General features: G+C 48.8%; 1 protein-coding gene across 1 annotated transcript in view; it reads right to left on the bottom strand.

Moving 5' to 3' along the window:
* The window catches only part of POLE (DNA polymerase epsilon, catalytic subunit), a 236,966-nt gene that overhangs the window by 157,943 nt on the left and 55,449 nt on the right, over positions 1 to 23,574 (bottom strand). Inside the window, exons 8-12 of the mRNA XM_033955915.1 lie at positions 20,113 to 20,193; positions 4,685 to 4,792; positions 2,817 to 2,927; positions 1,744 to 1,829; positions 375 to 494 (exon numbers count right to left, since the gene is read on the bottom strand). Coding sequence (XP_033811806.1) covers positions 375 to 494; positions 1,744 to 1,829; positions 2,817 to 2,927; positions 4,685 to 4,792; positions 20,113 to 20,193 — 506 coding nt within the window. The remainder of the gene's footprint in view (positions 1 to 374; positions 495 to 1,743; positions 1,830 to 2,816; positions 2,928 to 4,684; positions 4,793 to 20,112; positions 20,194 to 23,574) is intronic.

The following is a 23,574-nucleotide window of genomic DNA, read 5'->3' on the forward strand; positions in this document are numbered from 1 at the left end:
TCAAGATTTACCTTCCACTATCTTCCTCTTCCGCACAGCTAGCCATACTATGCCCAAAGCAAATTTCACATCACATCATAGAAGACAAAGTGTTGTATATCCAGCACCTGCTCCCAGAACAGTATAGATACATGCATACGGGGAAGATTCATAATACCCAAACAGTACTACTACTACTAATTATTTCTATAGTGTTACCAGTAGAGAGTCACAAAGAAGACAGCCCCTGCTCCAAAGAGCTTACAATCTAAATAGAGAAGGCAGACAAACAGGATGGCATGGATACAGTTAAGGGGAATGGTTGGCTGGGTTGGTAGGGTTAAGGATTGAAGGCCTTACACATGAATATGCAGGATGGAAGGGTTTAATTGTACCTGAGACAATCCATGTGGATGCAGGAGGTAGATTTATATTCCCCCTGAGTATCTTTTTGGAATCCAATCTCTTGGTACATGTTCATGCCATGAACAGAGGCTCTTGTTTCTACAAAAGGCCTGCAAACCAAAACAATCTGCAATTTGAAGGTATACAATAGAAAAGAACCTAGCTGGCTCAAATCTATCAACCTAGACACAAGCTGAGATATCTTTGCAGAAAGATGACAAATGTTAAAGTTGACAAAATTCAATAGAACTAAACTTCTCCATTAATTATTTGGAGTTGTTTAGTTCTATTGAATTTGCTACTTCAATTAGACTATTGAATTGGATTTCCGTAATGTAAATGTTAAAGTTGGTCACTCATAACCAGCTGCTCAGTGCAAGATGCAACCGGGATCATCAATCACACAGACCACAGAGGGCTGTTGCCTTCATGGAGGAGATTCACCAGGTCTATGCTTTACCAATAATCGCTGTTCTTGTTCAAGAAAACAAAAAAAGAATAATGATTTTTGAATACAATCAGGACCGTGAAGCTCTATGCGGTTTACAAAAGAAGAAATGTATAATTGAATAAACATAAGGACATAAGACTAGCCTTCCTGGGTCAGACCAATGGTCCATCAAGCCCAGTAGCCCGTTCTCACGGTGGCCAATCCAGGTCACTAGTACCTGGCCAAAACCCAAGGAGTAATATTCCTTGCTATCAATACAGGGCAAGAAGTTACCCAGGTACTTAACGAACAAATATGTTTTTAAATACCCCCTAAATTCTGAGTAAGTACTAGAAGTCACAATCAATCGATCTAAGTTCTTGCCCCATAAAGCTTCCTGATAGGACAGTAGATGTTGGTAATTTTTTTTAAGTTTACAGCCTTTGATAGGTGGAAAGATAAAACTCAAATGCGAACATCTCTTATGTTTATATAGTAAGAGAAAAGAGATCAGTTAGGGACACGTCCTAACAATACCTTATAGCAAAAGCACCACAAATGTAAATACTGGCCCAAATAGTTCTATATTTATTTATTCCATTTTCTATACCATTCTCCCAGGGAAGCTCAGAACGGTTTACATTAATTTATTCAGGGGTTTAAGCATTGTTCCCTGTCTGTCTTGGCAGGCTCACAATCTATCTCTATAAATGCAGCTGATCTCTTGGTAAGGTTTGGGTTCAATGCCGATTCCATATTGTACCGAGTACATGGATTACTCAGATGTATTTCAAGGTTCCCAAAGCGCCTGCAATGCCCTAAGTCCCTGTTGTTGACTCAGATTACAGAAACTCTTCCCTTATCTCTCTGCTGCTCCCTGCCTTGAAAGTTTCTACAGAAAAGGACAAAGTTTAAACAATGGTCTCTACCAGTCAAAGAAGTCCCCGTTGTATGTCACAATAATGTTAGGCTTAGTTTCCTGGACGTGTTCAAACCATCTTTGGATCAAATGTGCCTAGATTTAAAGAAAAATATTTTTGAAAATTCAAAGAGGCTGCATCCAACCTGCTAGCATTCCATAGATCTGCAATAACTAGGAGACATGTTCAGTGATATTAAACTAAGAATAGCATCAAAACGACCTCATATGCAATACAACCTTGAAAGAACAATGTGTACAACCTTGGTTCCAATGGAATGGAAAGCTCCACGGATAGATTTTAAAAGGCACTCAAGACTTGTTTGTTCACCGAAGCCTTCAATTCAACTACTCCCTTTACTCAAAGGGGATAATAAACCCCTGACATCTTTTTTGCGTAAGGAGACACGATTTAGCGTGCCCCATCTTGAAAGCTCACGATTGGAGGTTACACCATGAGGCAGCATTATGTGAAACGCTGGCCACCGTTGGTGTTCCAACCGAGCTTTACAAACTATTACATTGAAAAAGATAGGTTTGAGTTATTTTTGCACCTAATTTTTTACCACTTGTTATTTATTTGCATTGCACAACATAAAGCTTTATTAGGCCCCACGGGAGGTTTTTGCCGATGAGGTTCTCTGCCTGAACACCTTATGCCACAGCTGTGGCGATGGGAGGGCTTTGTCCGAGGCTTTTCCTCCCAGTGGTGGTTTACTTGACTCGTGTTGTAGTTGTTTGTACCTTTTGCACGATCCATGTGAATGTGTTTTATATATTGATGTTGGATTTTGCACTGCTTCCGAATTGTTTATACTTATATTCTTTCAAGTAGTAACATGGAGACCTTCCCGTGATGTTGGCCTGTGAATATATCTTTCCCCACCTCCTATTCTTTTCAATCAATTATTGTATTTCTTCCTATATTGCTGGTCTTTATTCCCCTATCAATTTTCTTCTCTTCCCCATCTGATTTATTATTGTACACTGCTCAGATGTCTTTGATGGGCAATATATCAAGAATTAAATAAACTTGAGTGCTAAGCACAAACCCATATGTCTTTGAGAACAGTACTCACGCACCTCATCTGGCTCATTGAAAATACAGAAGGGCCCCTCATATTCAGGCTTGGGAGTAAATTCAAAATCTTCAATATCCTCGGAGACAATCTCTCTGTTGGTGATCAGGTATCCCTGGAAAGCCAGCAGCAAGTATTAGAAATGTGTATCAGCACCACTAGAAGGCATCAAATTCCTCACCCCGCTCTTCTTTCCCCCACAGAGCACATCCTGACCAACAGCAACAAAGCAGAGGACGGCAGACAAAAACATCACAGCTTAGGCCCAAGACCTTCGGTGTGGGAGCAACCTTTTTCCTAAAGATTTCCCTGTACAGGCCTGTTTAATTACAGAAACAACAGATATGTGTTTATAGAAACTTTTCTTTTGGATAAACCTGTTCAAGGAAATAGTAAGATTGTTGTTAGTTGTGAGGCGGGAGTCAATAATATGGTTAGATTTGCCTGTTTTGTTCTGAGTGAGTCTGAGATAGAAAGCTCCCTGATGTGGACTATATGTTAAAGATTTTTTTTCTTTGTTGAATAAGTTTCTTTAAAAATTTCTTTCATTTTCCTGTACACGAGTTTATATGTATTTATAAAAACGAAGAAATAAACGAAAAAAATAAACAACCTTTCAAGTAGCCCAACCAGTCTGTCTAGTTATTCTAGCCTCTACTGTTAAGGATATTCTCCACTTGGTAGTTTTAGGAGCTTGAATATAAGAATTATATTACTCCTTAAGTAAGCTAGAAAAACAGTGAGGAAGACATCAACATATCCCAGACAGTTAAGCTAGAAGATCTCATACATAGCCCAATATCTAACTCATCCATGTCTCACCACCAAATTTTCTTAAAACTAGAACAGCAAATCAAAACTAGTAAGACCCTTGCTCAAACTTCTACCATCTTAGGTCATTGGTTTTGCTGACTTTCCTGCTTCAAACTGGGTGGTTTCTGGGGAGTTATAGCCTGCTGGAGCCAACAAGTACATAATAGCCTTCCGAGTCTTTATCTGCCCCGGTTTTCTTATCACTTGTTCAATCACCACCATGTAACCTTGTAAAACTCTAAGCTGGATAATGGGCTGGTCAGTCAGCACCAGAATAAGAACATAAGAATAGCCTTACTGGGTCAGACCAATGGACCATCAAGCCCAGTAGCCTGCTCTCATGGTGGCTAATCCAGGTCACTAGTACCTGGCCAAAACCCAAGGAGTAGCAATATTCCATGCTACCAATCCAGGGCAATCAGTGGCTTCCCCCATATCTCTCTCAATAACAGACTATGGACATTTCCTCCAGGAACTTGTCCAAACCTATCTTAAAACCAGCTACGCTATCCGTTCTTACCACATCCTTTGGCAATGTGTTCCAGAGCTTAACTATTCTCTGAGTGAAAAAAAATTTCCTCCTATTGGTTTTAAAAGTATTTCCCTGTAACTTCATCGAGTGTCCCCCTAGTCTTTGTCATTTTTGACAGAGTGAAAAATCGATCCACTTGTACTGTACTACTCCACTCAGGATTTTACTTCAATCCTAACTCCCCTTAGCCGTCTCTTTTCTAAGCTGAAAAGCCCTAACCGTTTTAGTCTGTCCTCATACGAGAGGAGTTCCAACCCCTTTACCATCTTGGTCGCTCTTCTTTGAACCTTTTCTAGCGCCACTATATCTTTCTTGAGAGAAGGAGACCAGAATTGAACGCAATACTCCAGATGAGGTCGAACTATGGAGCGATACAGGGGAATTATAATACTCTTAGTCTTGTTAACCATCCCTTTTTTAATAATTCCTAGCATCCTATTTGCTTTTTTGGCTGCCGACGCACAATGGGTGGAAGGTCGTGCAGTTAAGGCCTAACAATACACTGTACAGGAAATAGGCATGGTTACCTGTCCATCAATCATATACGAGATCATCATGATCTGGTCCGACTCTGCATCTGGGAACTTCAAAGGCAGTTTAGTAGTTTCAATGTCAAAAGCCAAAACAACCGGATCCTGAAAGGGACAAATTTCAGATTACAAATGAGTGAATCTCATCATCTGATCTAGATGACTGTAGCTCAATATATGCAAAGTACAGTAAACAAAAATGGATATTGTGCAGGTTATGATGCCAGTTACTAGATCAAGAGATACGGTTCTGCACTTTTGTTGGCCTTAAAAATCAATAAAGATTTATTTAAAAAAAAAAAAAGATTCACAGTTGCTGTACATGAGATTTTAAAACCATACATTCCTTTATTCAGCATGTGCCACACCTTGCTACTGTGAAATCAATAACCAAACAGGATGAACATATGTGTCAAGTAAAGATCTCTAAGTTTGTAATTTCTCTGCATCCTGCAGAAACCGTGCTATGAATTATTAAAGGATTTGGAGAATAAAAATGGAGGGGAAAGAGAGATAGAGACACCTCTGCTCTCATCACTGATAAACAAGTTACAATTCTTTGAAAATCTAGTTTATCTACTACATTTAACCATATAGAAACTTTGAAAATTATTTTTGCATTTTACATTATTCTGCTCCAATTTCCTGACCAGAGAACATATATAGGTATATGCTATATTTGAGAAATACATGAATTTTATTTGTAAGGAGAAATTAGGTTCTTACCTGCTAATTTTCTTTGTTAGTTTGTAGACTGGTATAGTCCTTACGAATGGGTTATATGCCTCACTGCTACCAGCAGGTGGAGACTGAGAACAAACTTGTATATCAGGATAGCTTCCCCTCTTGGAATCCAATCTGCTGAATAGCCAAGCAGAACCAAGGAAAGACTTCAACTGAAAACAGTAAAACATACTCTGAACAGGAGTGTAAAAACAACAAACATCTGTAAACAACTGTTGGAACATGTGTAGAACTTAATCTTGGTATAGAAAACATCCCCACAGCTCACCAGCTAAGCCATAGCCGCTGTTCTTACATCTCCCGAGCCCTAGAAAAATTCTAGAACCCGCAGAAAAAACAAAATCTTCATGCGAGCAAAACGAAAACCCGCAATCACCGCAAAAAGACAGACAGGGTAGGGGACTATACTAGTCTACAAGCTAACAGAAAGAAAATTAGCAGGTAAGAACCTAATTTCTCCTTCTGTATCGCTTGGTAGACTGGTATAGTCCTTACGAATGGGGTGTACCAAAGCAGTACCCATTAAGGGTGGGACCCCCGAAGGATCGACACCAGAATACGCTCACCAAACACTGCGTCCCGATGCGCTTGAACATCCACACGGTAGTGTCTTACAAAGGAATGTAGAGAAGATCAAACTGCAGCCTTGCAAATATCCACTGGAGGCACTAGAGAAGACTCAGCCCAAGAAGCTGCCTGACCCCTAGTAGAATGTGCCTTGGTAACAGACTTTTTCTTCAGAAGATAAGCGGAAGCAAGTCTCCTTGATCCAGCGTGCAATAGTAGCCTTAGAAGCGCCATCCCCCTGACAAGGACCCGCTAGGAGGACAAAGAGATGATCTGATTTCTGGACTCCTGGGTCTTCTGCACATAATAGCGAAGGACCCGAATGACATCCAACTTGCTCAACTGTCTCTGCTCGGAAGAGCCCTCCTTGCTACCCAATACCAGGAGGACCACTGCCGGATTGACATGAAAAGAGGAAACTACCTTTGGCAGAAAGGAAGGAACAAGCCTCAAGACAACTTGCTCCCTAGAAAACTCCAAGAAGGGAGCAATACAAGAGAAAGCCTGTAGATCAGAAACACATCTAGATGAAGTAATGGCCACCATAAAGACTGCTTTAAGAGTAAGTTCCTGCAAAGAACAGTCACCCAACGGTTCAAAAGGTGGGCGCACTAGAAGTGACAGAACCAGATTCAGATCCCAAGATGAAACAGAGGGTCGTACGGGAGGCTTGAGCAACTTGGTCACCCACAAGAAGTGAATCACATCAGGAATGGCAGCAAAATGCTGACCTTTCAACCCACGAAAAGCTGACAAGGCCGCAAGCTGAACCCAGAGAGACCAAGCCAGTCCCCTGTCCAAGCCATCCTGCAAGAACTCTAAGATGTTACACAGGGAAGCGCAAAGAGACCACTCTACACGCAGCACACTACTCCTCAAAGAGACGCCAAACCCTCACATAAGTCCGAGGGGTGGACAGCTTCCGGGACCCCAATAGAGTTGAGATCACTTTATATGAATACCTCTTCTTACCTAGGCGACACCTTTCAAGAGCCAAGCTGTAAGACAGAAGGGACCCGGATCGAACATTGGAATGGGGCCCTGAGTCAGAAGGTCGTCCAAGAGAGGCAGAGGATCCGCCACCAGATGCCTCACCAGATCCGCTTACCATGGTCGTCGAGGCCAATCCGGAGCCACCAGAACCACAAGGCCCGGATGGTGAATTATGCAGAGAAGAAATCTGCCCACTAATGGCCATGGAGGGAACACATACAACAGCCCCTCCATTGGCCATGGTTAAACCAGAGCATCCAGGCCCTTGGCCTGACCATCTCTGCGACGACAGAAGAAGCAGGGTGTTTTGGCGTTGACACTTGTGGCCATCAGGTCCATGACGGGCTGACCCCAAGACTGCACTATCAACTGAAAAGCCACCGGGCTGAGACACCACTCTCTGGGATCTAGCACATGACGACTGAGGAAGTCCGCTTGAACATTCTCCACTCTGGCTATGTGAGAAGCTGATATTTCTTGAAGGTGCGACTCCGCTCAGACCATGAGCAGAGTCACCTCCTGTGCCACCAAAGTGCTCTTGGTGCCCCCCTGATGATTGACACAGGCCACCGCCATGGCATTGTCCGACAGAACCCTGACTGACTTGCCCATCAGAAAGACTGGAAGGCTATCAATGCCAGACGGATAGCTCTGGTTCCCAAGACATTGATCGACCAAGAAGTCTCCTCTGTGGACCAGGTGCCCTGAGCTGAGTGACCTAGACACTAAGCTCCCCAACCGAGAAGACTGGTATCTGTGAGCAGCACCAGCCCCTTCGGCTGATCCAGACTCGCCCCTTGTACAAGATGGGGAGTCTGGAGCCACCAACGAAGACTGCCCCGAGCTAAGACCAGAAGCGGAACAGGGTGATCCAGATGTGCCTCTTAGGCGAATATCTCCAAAGAGCATACTTACGTTCCTCCAGGTCCTTCAAGGCCGCACCGCCCTCAACAGGCACAGTATGCCTCTTACAAATGGCCAAGACCACCGTGTCCACCAAGGGTGACTTCAAAGTGTCCCTATCCCTCTCAGGAATGGGAAACATGCGGGCCATGGAGCGCCCAAACCGAAAAGGGGCTTCTGGCACCTGCCACTGAGCGAGCATAACATCCTGAATATTCTGATGCATAGGAAGAGCGAGAAGCAGAGCGAATCCCCTTAAGCAAGGGGTCCACCGTACGCCGGGGCTCCGACATGGGGTCCTCAAAGTGCAAAACCGAAGAGACCTGCATAATTAACTCCTGAAGCTCTTCACGCTGAAAAATGCACGCCACAGATGCATCTTTGCCAGCTGGGGGGTGCTCGAACCCCTCGCTGGCAGAATTTGACCCCCCCCCAAGAGGATCCTGGAATTCTCCCCAAGGGTCCAGGTCCTCCTCAATTACATCCTGCTCCTCTGGGGAAAAAATCCTCATCCCAAGAGACCCTAGGGCGTTGGTACGAGAGAGGAGTAGAGGGGGCAAAACCGCCGCTGTGTGGGGCCGTGCCGGGGAAGATGTCGATGGTAACCCCCTCCCCCCTCCCCCGAGACCCCCGGAATGGACACGGAACCTCCTGCCACCAGCACATAAGCTTTACAAAGTGCTAATATAAATTCAGGGGGAAAGACCCCCGGCAGCCCCAAGGGACTCCCTGCCCCAGCAGGGGACCCTGCCATACCTTGATTCTGTATTACCAAAACAGGGGGGTAGGACACCTGAGGTAACAGAAATGAAGGAGGGAGTTCTCAACAAAGTTGGACCTGAAACCGCCAAAATCAGAGCTCCTGCGGCTTGTCATGTCTGAAAAGCCTGGGACTTTCCTGATGCTGAGGAACTGACTGACACGAAGAGGGAATCCCCCAGCTGCTCTGACAGTAAGGGAATCCTTCGTGAGCTACATGCGGCGGGGTACCTTGGCCGCCGGCATCTGCTGCTGACGAGGCTACCCCACCGTTCCAGCCTGCACAACGCTTGCACAGGCTGACCACAAGTACCTCGCATCTGGAACACAAGGAGAAATTAGGTTCTTACCTGCTAATTTACTTTCTTTTAGCTTCTCCAGACCAGTAGAGGTTAATCTTTACAAATGGGTATATATCCAATCATGACCAGCAGGTGGAGACTGAAAACAAAACTGTGGGACAGTATATACTATACTCCCTTCTCTATTTCCCTCAGTCTGCCGAATAGCCAAGCAGAACCAAGAACTGGAAAACAGAAAGAAAACAATACTCCGAACAGGAGTAACAACTAACATACCCAAATGCTGTTGGAAAATGCAGAGGAGAAATACCCGAAGGAAAATGTCCCCACAGCTCGCCAGCTAAGCCAGCCGAGCCACAGCTGCTGTTCTTCAATTCTCCCCGGCCCTAGAAAAATACTAGAACCCGCAGCAAAAAACAAAAACTGCCCGCGAAACAGCCCCAACAACACAATAACAACAACAGACAGGGTGGGGACCTCTACTGGTCTGGAGAAGCTAAAAGAAAGTAAATTAGCAGGTAAGAACCTAATTTCTCCTTCTTTAGCACTCTCCAGACCAGTAGAGGTTAATCTTTACAAATGGGACGTACCAAAGCAGTCCCTCTCACGGGCGGGACCCCCGAAGGGCCGATACCAGAACACGCTCACCGAACACCGCGTCCCGACGCGCCTGAACATCTACCCGATAATGTCTAACAAAGGAATGCAAGGAGGACCAAACCGCAGCCTTACAAATATCCACTGGAGGCACGAGCGACGACTCAGCCCAAGAACCTGCCTGACCCCGAGTGGAATGAGCCTTGAGAAACTCCGGAATAGGCTTCTGTCTCAGAAGATAAGAGGAAGCAATCGTCTCCTTGATCCAGCACGCAATAGTAGCCTTAGAAGCGCCAGCCCCCCGACGAGGACCCGCCAGAAGGACAAAGAGATGATCGGATTTCCGGACTTCCTGGGTCCGCTGCACATAAGAGCGAAGGACCCGACCGACATCCAACTTGCGCAGCTGCCGTTGCTCAGAAGAGCCCTCCTGACTACCCAAGACTGGGAGGACCACCGATTGATTGACATGAAAAGGAGAAACTACTTTCGGCAGAAAGGAAGGAACAGGCCGCAAGACAACCCGCTCCCTAGAAAACTCCAAGAAGGGAGCCCTACAAGAGAAAGACTGTAGCTCAGAAACACGCCCAGCGGAAGTAATGGCCACCAAAAAGACCGCCTTCAGATTAAGGTCCTTCAAAGAACAGCCATCCAACGGCTCGAAAGGGGGGCGCACCAAAACAGAGAGAACCAGATTGAGATCCCAAGAGGGAACAGAGAGCCGTAGGGGAGGCCTGAGCAACTTGGCCGCCCGCAAAAAGCGAATCACATCAGGAATGGCCGACAAACGCTGACCTGTCATCAACCCTCGAAAAGCCGACAGGGCTGCAAGTTGAACCAGGAGAGAAGACCAAGCCAGGCCTCTATCCAGGCCATCCTGCAAGAACTCTAGAATGGTAGGCAGGGAAGCGCGAAAAGAGACCACTCCCCGCACCCGGCACCACCCCTCAAAGAGACGCCAAACCCGCACATAAGCCCGAGAGGTAGAAAGCCTCCGGGACCCCAAGAGTGTAGAGATCACCTTATCTGAATATCCCTTCTTACTAAGGCGACCCCTTTCAAGAGCCAAGCCGTAAGACAGAAGAGAGATGGGTCGAACATGGGAATGGGACCCTGCGTCAGAAGATCGTCCAAGAGAGGCAGAGGAAGAGGATCCGCCAGCAGATGCCTCACCAGATCCGCATACCATGGACGTCGAGGCCAATCTGGAGCCACCAGAACCACCAGACCCGGATGGTGAACAATGCGAAGAAGTACTCTACCCACTAATGGCCATGGAGGGAACACATACAACAGCCCCTCCGTTGGCCACGGTTGGACCAGAGCATCCAGACCCTCGGCCAGACTGTCGCTGCGATGACTGAAGAAGCGGGGCACTTTGGCATTGCCACTCGTGGCCATCAGGTCCATCAGGGGCTGCCCTCAAGCCTGCACTATCAACTGAAACGCCACGGAGCAGAGACACCACTCTCCTGGATCCAAGAAGTGACGACTGAGGAAGTCCGCCTGAACATTTTCTACCCCGGCTACGTGAGAGGCCGAGAGGTCCAGAAGATGGGACTCCGCCCAAAGCATGAACCGAGCCGCCTCCTGCGCCACCTGAGTGCTCTTGGTGCCCCCCTGACGATTGACATAAGCGACCGCCGCGGCATTGTCCGACAGGACTCTGACTGACTTGCCCAACCAAAGGGAGCGGAAAGCTAACAGCGCCAGACGGACCGCTCTGGTCTCCAACACGTTGATAGACCAGGAGGCCTCCTCCGTGGACCAGGTGCCCTGAGCCCTGTTGACCCCCTTCAAATCCAGGATGGGCCGAAAGGTCCCCTCCTTCTTGGGCACCACAAAGTAAATGGAGTACCCGCCAGTGCCCCACTCTGGAGAGGGCACTGGAACAACTGCCTTGAGATCTAGCAAACGCTGAAGGATCTGGCGAAAAGCCTGTGTCTTCCAAGGAGTCTGACATGGAGAGGCTAGGAAAAGGTCCGGCAGTGAGCGGGCGAACTCCAGGGAATAACCGTCCCGCACCACCTCCAGGACCCACTGATCGGACGTGATCTTGGCCCATTTGGGGAAAAAGTCGCGCAGCCGGGCCCCCACCGGAACCAAAGGGGGCGCCGGCAAGGAGTCATTGTGCAGGACGGGAAGCGGGGGAACTGGTGGAGGGATTCCCTGCCCCCCAACGGGCCCCCCGAAAGGGCTGCATGCGCTGGAAGAACTGACCCCGGGAAAACCCTGGAGCCGGGAAAGAAGCAGCCCCACGCCCAGGGCGATACTTGCGAAACTCCCGCAAACGCCCCCGGGCAGTGCCACCCCGAGACGCAGGGCGGGCACGGTCCTCAGGCAGACGGGGCACCTTTGAGTCCGTCAGAGTCTGAAGCAACTTATCTAATTCCTCCCCAAACAAAAAAGACCCCCGGAAGGGAAATTTAGTAAGCTTAGCTTTGGATGCAGCATCCGCCGACCAAGCGCGCAGCCACAAAATACGCCGCGCGGCCACGCCAAAGGCCATAGACTTAGCCGAGATCCGCACCAAGTCATAAAGAGCATCTGAGAGGAACGAGGCAGCCATCTCAATCTTCGCCACCTCCTGATCCACCAAAGACCAGTCATCAGACTCCCGATCCAGGACACGCTCAGCCCACCGAAACACGGCGCGAGCCACTAGCCCCCCACAAATAGCCGCCTGGACCCCAAAGGCAGAGACCTGAAAATTTTGCTTAAGAATGTTCTCCAACTTGCGCTCCTCAGAGTCCCGCAAAGCAGAACCGCCCTCAACAGGCACGGTATGCCGCTTAGAAATCGCCAAGACCACCGCGTCTACGACTGGCGATGTTAAAGTAGCCCGATCCCCCTCTGGGATGGGATACAAACGAGCCATGACGCACACCAAACGAAACGGCGCCTCCGGCGTTTTCCACTGTTCCAGTACAATATCCCGAATATCCTGATGCATGGGAAAAGAGCGGGAAACGGTACGGATCCCCCGAAGCAGAGGGTCCCCCACACGCGGAGTCTCCGGCGGCGCATCTTCAAAACGCAACACCGAAGAAACCTGTTGAATCAGGTCTGGTAGCTCATCTCTCTGAAAAAGGCACACCACGGACGCCTCTTCGCCGGAGGACGGGAAACCCGACAACCCGCCGCCAGCGGCCGTCCCCTCGAGAGGGTCCTGGAAATCCTCAAAAGGGTCCAGATCCTCATCCAAACCGACACGCTCCTCAGACCATAAATCCTCGTCCCAAGACACCCGCGGATGCTTGGACAAGGGAGGAGGAGGAGGGGACGCCACAACAGACGAGAGAGGCAAAGCCGCAGGGAGCGCAGAGGAAACCCCACTCCCCGAAACCCCCTGGGCGCATCCGGGACCCCCAGCCGCCTGAAAATAGACTCTGCACAAAGAAAAAAAGAAATCGGGAAAAACCCCCTGAGGGTCCCAAGGGACTCCCTGCCACAGCAGGGGACCCAGCAGAAACCTGCTCCTGTTTTTCCAATACAGGGGGAAGGTCACCTGAGATGGAAGACAAAATGGAGGGGCCAGACTGTGAAAAGGGCGACTTTCCCGCCAAAAATGCTCCCTCCATAGCCTGTAGTGGCTGAGAAGCCTGAACAGTCCCAGCCGCTAAAACAGGCAAGTCGGCATCAGCTGTCAAAAAATCAGCTGAGAGGGAATCCTTCGGGGAATCCCTCCGTGGGCGGTTGGGGAAGACTGGGCTTCCCCACTGCTCCCAGCCGACTTGCGAGGCACCATCGGCAGGGAGCTCTGGGCATCGCAGCCGCTGCCGACGGAGCTCCACCGCATCACCGGCCCAAACTACTGAGTTCAGTCCGGCCGCGAGTGCCTCGCGACTGGACCTAATTGTGTCCCACTCCCCTGGAGAAGGGCACAATTGCTCCATACGCAACCTAGCTAGAAACAAAGTGCCAGTTAGATGAAAAAATACTGTAAAAAAACAGTAAACTGGGGGGGAAGTGACGTCATCGTGGCTCATGGCAGCCTAGAGCGATAGCTCCGCGGACCCCGGTGCTGTTTTTCGCTGCCTTCGCGCGATTTTGCGTGCCTGCACCTCTAACTTCTTTCGGCACACTTGTAAAGTTGTCTGCTGCATTCTGATGGCAACTCGAAAGAAACAACTGGACATCAAGGCATTCTCCTCGCCGCTCCCGCATGGGCCGACTAAAGCTGGCTCCAAAATGGTGCCCGACCCGACAGCAGCTGCGGAGGTATCGCTGTCGGAGGCAGAGTTGCCGACATTTCATCAGGAGATGCGCGGCTGGTTTCAGGACCTAAAAACTGAAATTGCAGCGGTTCGGGCTGATATACACTCAGTTGTGGCTGAACTGAAACGTGAGGTGGGTGAGATCGGAAGTAGAGTGGGAGAAACTGAGGTTACTGTGGAGGCTCACAGCTCTGAATTGGCCCAGCTGAAAGGCAGGATTGCAACGCTGGAGGAAAGAGATGAAGTGAGCACCCTAAAGCTGGAGGACTTGGAGAATCGCTCCAGGAGATGCAACCTTCGCTTTCGGGGTGTGCCGGACACTGTTTCCGATTCTCGCTGTATGGAGGTGATTGATCATATCTGTATTCAGGCACTAGAGACTGCTGGCTTACCTGTGGAAGTGGGAAAACCATTGCTTGATAGGGCTCATCGCATCCCTGGCCCTCGAGATGTGAACCGCCCTCGTGATGTTGTGGCCTGTTTCCATCGCTATATGGACAAGGAACATGTGCTTAGGGCGGTGAGGCGTTCTGGGGGAGCTGTTAAATGGGAAGAAGCGGAAATTGATGTTTATCCTGATGTGGCTCCAGCAACCCTGGCCCGCCGTCGCACATATAGAGACTGTACCCGTATACTGCAGGAGCGCAGTGTTAGATATAGATGGATTTATCCTATTGGACTGGCTTTTACACATGCAGGCAAGAACTACTCTGCAGTATCTGTGGCTGATGTTCAATCTCGAATGGTGGAAGCAGGTTTGATGACAGCTTCGGAAATGGCTCCACTGCCTCAGAGGTCACCTATACCCAAATCGGGAAGAGGACTGGGATGGCAGAGAGTGGCTAGGTCGACTGCATCCCGTCGCCCTTTGGAAGTGGCCACGTCTTCATCCCATTGAACATTTGTATTTGGGGGATGTGTTCCTGAACTTCTGTGCTGTGTGTGTCTCTTACTATCTTTGCAGTGAGGCTTTTGTCGCGAAGGCTGTTTTCAGGGCTTGTTCTGGGGGTCCCTTTGTGAGCTGTTTCTCTACACTTCCTGCACCGTGGTTACCAGGTGCTTCGGTAGCTGGACCATGTGGGGTGTTGTTGGGGGGTTGGGGGGAGGGGGGCGGGGTGTTGGGGTTGGGAAGGGTTGTGTCCGAGTGCTCTTTTGTGTGGCTGTATGGGAGTATGTTTGCATATTGTTTTTCTTAAGGTTGCGGATGGAGGGGTTGGCTGACTTGGCTGCTTTGGAACGTGGTAGGGGTTGGGTGCTGAAGTGCTTTTTCTTCTCTTATGCAAATGGATAAGCTTACTTTGCTGTCTTATAATGTACATGGTTTGAATTCTCCGCAAAAGCGACGCCTGTTATTTAAGGAATTGAGCCGCCTGAATAGTGCTGTTGGATTCATTCAGGAGACCCATTTTCAATCTCACTATGAGAAATTGCTTACTCACAATAGCTATCCTCATGTTTTCCTTTCCTCTAATAAGATTCGGAAAAAGACTCAGGGGGTGGGTATTTTAATACATAAACGTGTCCAGGTGGCGTTGAGAGAGGTGGTGCGGGATGTTGAGGGCCGCTACATTCTGGTCAAAGCTGAGTTGGATGGCACCTTATATAGTTTGTTGAATGTCTATGCTCCAAACATTGGTCAGGGGGCCTTCTTTACGTTGTTAGAACGTGTGCTGTTGGATCATGTAGAGGGTACTCTCCTTGTAGGTGGAGACTTTAATCTTACCTGCTATCCTCAGGAAGATAATTCCAATTCTTCCATCCGCTATGCTAGGAGCGATAGAAGGGCTTTTCTGCGCTTTCTGCGTCGGCAGGATTTGATAGATGTATGGCGTTATTTACACCCTGGCGCGCGGGACTACACCTTTTATTCATCAAAACATGATTCCTATACTAGAATTGATATGTGGATGCTGCCTCGTGCTGCTTTGCCTCGTGCCCTGGCCTCCAGTATTGAACCCCGGGTGTGGTCCGACCATGCTCCTTTGACTTTGGAGTTACAAGTTGGACTGGTAAGAGGTGGTCGTCGTTTGTGGCGTATGAATGATTCTTTGTTGAAAGATCCCAGTACCTTGACCTTGTTAGAGGCTGATGTTAAGGAGTTTTTTGTTTTTAACGATGTGGCAGGCATTAATGTTGCGATACTATGGGAAAGCTTTAAAGCCACCCTTCGGGGTTGTTGTATTTCGAGAGGGTCGTATCGTAACCAATGTCGAGTTGCTCGTAGATTAGAGCTGGTGTCCCGCCTTCGCCGCCTGGAGAATACTCATAAGAGAGCTCCGTCGGTGGCTGGGGGTGTAACGCTGACGGAGTGCCGGAGGGATTTACAGGAGCTTGATTTAGAGGGCATGGCTTGGGCCCTACAGAGACGGAAACAACGGTTTTTTGAATGGGGTGGTAGGGCGGGTCGCTTGTTAGCTACACAGATCAAGCAAACTCAGGCGCAACATTCCATTACTCGGATTCGTAATGGGTCGGGACAGCTTTGTGCAGATGACGGGGCCATTCATCAGGCTTTTTTATCCTTCTATCGGACTCTGTACTCTCCGGAGATCGAAGCCACGGAGGGGGAGATAGATGCCTTTCTATCTAACGTCACCTTGCCTTGTTTGGCGGAAGTTGATGCGGAGTGGCTCTCTTCCCCTATTCAACCCGCTGAGGTGGTGGCGGCTATACATCATTTAGCTGCTTCTAAAGCACCGGGTGTTGATGGTTTTTCGCCCCTGTTTTATAAGAAAATGGAGGCCCATATAGTCGCTCCTTTGACTAGATTGTTTAATTCTTTTTTGGAGGGGGATTGTTTGCCGTATTCGTTTCGTCAGGCTGCGGTCTCTCTTCTTCTTAAACCCGGGAGAGATCCCCTCCTTTGTGGGTCCTACCGCCCTATTTCGTTGTTAGGAGTTGATTATAAGCTGTTTACCCGTATTTTGGCAGTCCGGTTGCAACGTTTTTTGCCTTTCCTAGTTCATGGTGATCAATGTGGTTTTATTTCAGGGAGGCAACCTGGTGATAATATTCGAAGAGTGTTAGATCTTATTGGAGTGGCTCATCAAGATTCTGTTCCAGCTGTCTTGTTATCAGTTGACGCTGAAAAAGCCTTTGATAGGGTTTATTGGCCGTTTATGCTAGCAGCTTTAAAGAAGATGGGCATTTCGGGTGCTTTTCTACATTGGGTGACCTTATTATATGCTGCTCCGGAGGCTTGTTTAAGGGTGAATGGAAGATATACTGCCAATTTTATGATCCGTAGAGGAACTAGGCAAGGGTGCCCTCTGTCACCGCTGATCTTTGCGTTGGTTATGGAGCCATTAGCAGCTGCTATACGTGCGAATGCTGATATTCAGGGGATTGTGGTGGGTGACGAAGAACATAAGATCTTACTGTATGCTGATGATATTTTGTTTACCTTGACCCACCCACGCCATTCTTTGACGGAGGTGCTTCATGTTTTGACTATGTTTGGTGTGGTGGCTGGCTTTAAAATTAACATTGAAAAGTCTGAATTGCTTAATGTTTCCCTTCCGGACTTGTTGGTAACGGACCTACGTGCTAAATTTTCGTTTCGATGGGCGACTAAATCCATTAAGTACCTTGGTGTGCGTATATCTCGTAGACTATCTGACCTTTTTGAATTGAATTACCCTCCGTTGCTACGAACTGTGTTTGCTGATCTGGATCGCTGGGAGGGATTGAGGTTGTCTTGGATGGGTAGGATTAGTGCTTTGCGTATGAATGTGCTGCCTCGTTTTTTATATCTGTTTTCCTGCCTGCCTCTCTCAATTCCTAAGCGGTTCTTACTTAGGCTACAACGGCGGGCCTTTGCTTATATCTGGACACGTAAGCCCCCTAGGGTACGGAGGGAACGTATGTATTGGGACAGGTTACATGGGGGAATGGGTGTCCCTGATTTTTCTACATACTATTATGCGTCCCAACTGCAAGGGTTGTTTCATTGGGCATATCCCTCCCAACGCTGGGTTTCTCTGGAGCAGGCTCTACAGCCAACCTACCCTTTGGCAGCATTGCCTTGGCTGTCTTTTGATATCCTTCGGGATTTGCAGACTGGGACATCTTATGGGATGGCGTGTACCTTGCAGGCGTGGAGCCGGGTTCGACGAGCTTGGTTCCCACGTCAGCGCTATTTTTATGCTACTCCCATTAGATTTGCCCCTGATTTTCCGCCTGCTAGGGATACTGTGATTTTTCGGCGTTGGGAAATGGAGGGTCTTCGGGTCCTGGGTCAGTTGATAGTGGGTGGACATCTGGTACCCTTTGCTGCCTTGCAATCTATATATGATCTTCCCTCAACAGATTTTTTTGCCTATGTTCAACTTCGGGATTTTATGGTGAAGAGGGTGATCCCTGAGTGGGAAGGGGCAGACTCTGCTTTTCTTCAAGTTTTTAGGATGGGATTTGGGGTGGGCCTTATATCACGCCTTTATAAAGCTCTTCTATACACTAGGCCTCAGGCTCGCACATACGAACATCGTTGGGAAATCTTGTTGGGGAAGACCTTTGACTATCAACAATGGGACCGCCTTTATGGTACATTGCTGAGAGTTTCTTTAGCATCCCCCTTGGTTGAGCAGGGGTATAAGATGCTATTTCAATGGTACCTTACGCCGGAAAAGGTGCACCGTTTCTATCATTGTGGAGATGGGCACTGCTGGCGTAACTGTGGGAGTCTGGGCACTTTTGGGCATATTTGGTGGGATTGTGTTATGATTGTACCTTTTTGGAAGATGGTTCAACAACTGATGATTGATGTGTTACACCTGCCCATTCTATTGCGTATGGAAGTATTTTTACTTAACTATCCTTCGGGGAGCTTGGATATGGATCAGAATCATTTTGTGGCCCTAGTTGCTACGGCGGCTAGACTTACTGTGGCTACATATTGGAAGCGTGCTTCTTTGCCTTCTCGTACTGAATTGTTAAATAAGATTGATCAAATTTACTTGATGTCTAAATTGACTGCTTTAAATAATGATTCCTGTGGTACGTTTCATCGTCAGTGGTCTCGTTATGGCTCCTGGCGGGGTTTTCTTTGAGCTATCCTCATTTTCATCTTCCTTTGTTTCAGACTTATGCTGTATCACTCGGTTGGGGGTGGGGGGGTTATGTTGCTTTCTATGGGCAATGTACTTTTGCTGTTGGCATGCTGCCTGTGTACTGTTTTCATTTTGTTGAATAAAATATTAAAATATCAAAAAAAAAAAAAAAAACAAAAAAAAAAAACAGTAAACTGACAGGGAAGCAACCCTTCAGACCGGCACTACCTCAGGATTTTTTTTTTTTTTACAGAACAGACTCCACAGGCTCTCGAAGCAATATGCCTTGCTTGATTTAGGGGGCAAGGCTTACTGCTGAGGCTCCTCTAAAAAAATGTGGGGAGGTGGAGGAAGTGGGGGGAGGGACCCCGCTCGGGACCCGCCGGGTTTGACACCCCCGAGGTCGGACCGACCCCCAAACAGGGCCCGCCCAAGCTCTGTCCGGCCAAAAACAGGGACTAGAAACCCCCTAAACAAATTCCAACAGCCCTACCAAGGGAGATGGGTACAGATCACTCAACACCTGCTGGAGACTGAAAGAAGACTGAGGTAAATAGAGAAGGGAGTATATTATATACTGTCCCACAGTTTTGTTTTCAGTCTCCACCTGCTGGTCATGATTGGATATATACCCATTTGTAAAGATTAACCTCTACTGGTCTGGAGAGTGCTAAAGAATGAGCATTTTTTCCCTTTAAAAATGCTCATTGTGCTGAAAACCGCCCTAGCTGAAAGAAAAGTGCCGGTTAGATGATAAAATACAGTAAAAGGCAGTTTTAAAAGGAAATGAGCCCTTTAGACTGGCACACCTCAGAATTTTGTCTTTTTTTTTACAGAACAGACTCCACGGCTCTCAAAGCTGGAGGGCTGACCAACCAGGGGGTCAGGCCGCCGGCTAAGGCACCTCTACAAAAATATGGGGAGGTGAAGGAAGGTGGAGGGGAGGGACCCAGCAGGAGACCCACCGAGTTTAACACCCCCAAGGTCGAACGGATCCCTAAACAGGACCCGTCCAAGCTCTATCTGGAACAAAAGGGGAACCCAGGAGTCCAAAACAAAATTCCAACAGTACTAAGAGGGAAGCCAAATTAGTCTTCCTACCTGCTATGGAGACTGAGACAGACTGGATTCTAAGAGGGGAAGCTATCCTGATATACAAGTTTGTTCTCAGTCTCCACCTGCTGGTAGCAGTGAGGCATATAACCCATTCGTAAGGACTATACCAGTCTACCAAGCGATACAGAAATACCAGTTATAAGCAAGTGGATATAGAAGTTTAAAAATATAAAACTTACTGGCCGCTCTACTAGGTCATCCCGACGAACAATTTCAGGAGGATAGACATTTCCTCGATATCGAACGTTATACCAATGTGCCTGCAAAACAAAGAAATCATCCTGTAAGATTTTACCAAAAGATGCTTCAGGGTCCAAATAGCACAGTTACTTACCGTAACAGGTGTTATCCAGGGACAGCAGGCAGATATTCTTTACGCATGGGTGACGTCACCGACGGAGCCCTCGGTACGGACCTTTTTTACTAAAAAGTTCTAGTTGGCCGCACCGCGCGTGCGCGAGTGCCTTCCCGCCCGACGGAGGAGTGCGTGGTCCCCAGTTAGTATAAGCCAGCTAAGAAGCCAACCCGGGGAGGAGGGTGGGACGTAAGAATATCTGCCTGCTGTCCCTGGATAACACCTGTTACGGTAAGTAACTGTGCTTTATCCCAGGACAAGCAGGCAGCATATTCTTTACGCATGGGTGACCTCCAAGCTAACAAAGAGGGAGGAGGGATGGTTGGCCATTAGGAAAATAAATTCTGAAGTACAGATTGGCCGAAGTGCCCATCCCGTCTGGAGAAAGCATCCAGACAGTAGTGAGTAGTGAATGTGTGAACTGAGGACCAGGTGGCCGCCTTGCAGATTTCCTCAATGGGTGTGGAACGGAGGAAAGCAACAGAAGCGGCCATAGCTCTCACCCTGTGGGCCGTGACAGCACCGTCCAGTGACAGACCGGCCCGAGCATAACAGAACGCGATGCAAGCTGCAAGCCAGTTGGATAGCGTCCGTTTAGAGACCGGTCGACCCAAACGATTCGGGTCGAAGGTCAGGAAGAGCTGAGGGGACAAGCGGTGAGCCCTTGTACGATCAAGATAGTAGGCCAGGGCACGCTTGCAATCAAGACTGTGCAATGCCTGTTCCCCGGGATGTGAATGAGGTTTCGGGAAGAAAACAGGCAACACAATGGACTGGTTGAGGTGAAAAGCTGAGACCACCTTGGGAAGGAACTTTGGATGGGTGCGCAGAACCACCTTGTCATGGTGAAAAATAGTGAACGGTGGATCGGCAACCAGTGCATGAAGCTCACTAACCCTCCTGGCAGAGGTGATGGCAATGAGGAAAAGCACCTTCCATGTCAGAAATTTGAGCGAAGTTGTGGCAAGTGGCTCAAAAGGAGGTTTCATGAGGGCAGACAAAACCACATTCAGGTCCCAGACGACCGGAGGAGGCTTCAGAGGTGGTTTGAGGTTGAAGAGGCCCCTCATGAATCGAGAAACCAGAGGGTGAGCCGTGAGAGGTTTTCCTAGGACAGGCTCATGAAATGCCGTTATGGCACTGAGATGGACTCTGATTGAGGTAGACTTGAGGCCTGCGTTGGACAGGGAGAGCAAGTAGTCCAGAACAGTTTTCACCGCTAAAGAGGTGGGATTGTGATGATGACGGAGGCACCAAGAGGAGAACCTGGTCCACTTCTGATGGTAACATTGGAGGGTGGCCGGTTTCCTGGAGGCGTCCAAAATGAGTCGGACAGGCTGAGACAGATTTCCTGGAGAGGTCAGCCCGAGAGAAACCAAGCTGTCAGGTGGAGCGAAGACAGATTGGGATGTAGTAGAGACTGATGCTGCTGTGTAAGTAGAGTAGGAAACACAGGTAGAGGAATGGGCTCCCTGGAGCTGAGCTGAAGCAGGAGGGAGAACCAGTGTTGACGGGGCCACCGGGGAGCTATGAGGATCATGGTGGCTCCGTCCCTGCGGAGTTTGGATAAAGTCCGCAACATCAGAGGTAGAGGAGGAAAGGCATAGAGGAACCGATCCGTCCAGTCGAGAAGGAATGCATCCGGGGCCAGACGGTGAGGAGAGAAGAGTCTGGAGCAGAACTGGGGCAGCTGGTGGTTGTGAGGGGCTGCAAATAGGTCCACTTGCGGAGTGCCCCAGCGAGCAAAAATGGAGAGGAGCGTGGGAGGATCCAAAGTCCACTCGTGAGGTTGCAGGATGCGACTGAGATTGTCGGCCAGGGAGTTCTGTTCGCCCTGGATATAGACAGCCTTGAGGAAGAGACTGCGGGCCGTGGCCCAGGTCCAAATGCGAAGAGCCTCCTGACAAAGGAGGCGAGATCCGGTGCCGCCCTGTTTGTTTATGTAGTACATGGCGACTTGGTTGTCCGTGCACAGGAGCAGAACCTGAGGATAAAGAAGGTGCTGGAAGGCCTTGAGAGCGTAGAACATGGCTCATAGTTCTAGGAAATTGATGTGATGTAGACGCTCCTGTGGGGTCCAAAGACCTTGGGTGCGTAGGTCTCCCAGGTGAGCTCCCCATGCATAAGGGGAGGCATCCGTGGTGATGATCATGGAATGCGGGGGCAGATGAAAAAGAAGGCCCCTGGAAAGATTTGAGGAGTTCAACCACCATTGTAGAGATCGCTGAAGAGACGATGTCACAGAGATGGGATGAGAAAGAAGATTCGAGGTCTGTGACCACTGGTTGGCCAGAGTCCATTGAGGTGTCCTGAGGTGGAGTCGTGCCAGGGGAAGCACATGCACCGTCGAGGCCATGTGGCCCAGGAGGACCATCATCTGTCTGGCAGAAATAGAGTGATGTAGGAGCACCTGACGACACAGGCGGAGCAGATTCCGCTGACGGTCGGAGGGGAGAAACGCCCTCATTAGAGTGGTGTCGAGAACTGCTCCAATGAACTGAAGGCGCTGTGTGGGAAGCAGATGTGACTTGGGGTAGTTGATCTCGAACCCCAGAAGATGGAGGAGAGAGATGGTATGATGAGTGGCTTGTAGCACAAGTGGAGACGTAGGTGCTTTCACCAACCAATCGTCCAAGTAGGGAAACACCTGGAGGTTGTGAGACCTGAGGAAGGCCGCCGCCACAATGAGGCATTTGGTGAACACCCTGGGTGATGAAGCGAGGCCAAAAGGTAGCACTTTGTACTGATAATGGCGATGGTGCACCTGGAATCGTAGGTAGCGACGTGAAGTTGGATTGATTGGGATGTGAGTGTAGGCCTCTTTGAGGTCCAGGGAACATAGCCAGTCGTTCTGAGAGAGATGAGGGTAAAGCGTGGCAAGGGAGAGCATTCTGAATTTCTCCTTGACTAGACACTTGTTGAGGTCCCTGAGATCGAGAATGGGACGTAGGTCTCCTGTCTTCTTTGGAACTAGAAAGTAACGGGAGTAGAATCCCCGGCCTCTTTGTTCCGGAGGTACTTCTTCGATGGCATTGAGAAGAAGGAGGGATTGGACCTCCCTCAGGAGGAGGGGGGTTTGAGTTGAAAGAGAAGCAGACTCTACGGGAGGATTGTCTGGTGGAAGAGTCTGGAAGTTGAGAGAGTAGCCGTGGCGGATGATGTTGAGGATCCACTGGTCCGATGTGATGACCTCCCAACGGCTGATGAAGATGTGGAGCCTGCCTCCGATTGGCTGAGGAAGAGGCAATGAGGGTGGAAGACTGGCTAAGCCCTGGAGAGAGGAGTC

This window comes from Geotrypetes seraphini, chromosome 8, assembly GCF_902459505.1.
Source record: "Geotrypetes seraphini chromosome 8, aGeoSer1.1, whole genome shotgun sequence".
Lineage (NCBI taxonomy): Eukaryota > Metazoa > Chordata > Amphibia > Gymnophiona > Dermophiidae > Geotrypetes > Geotrypetes seraphini.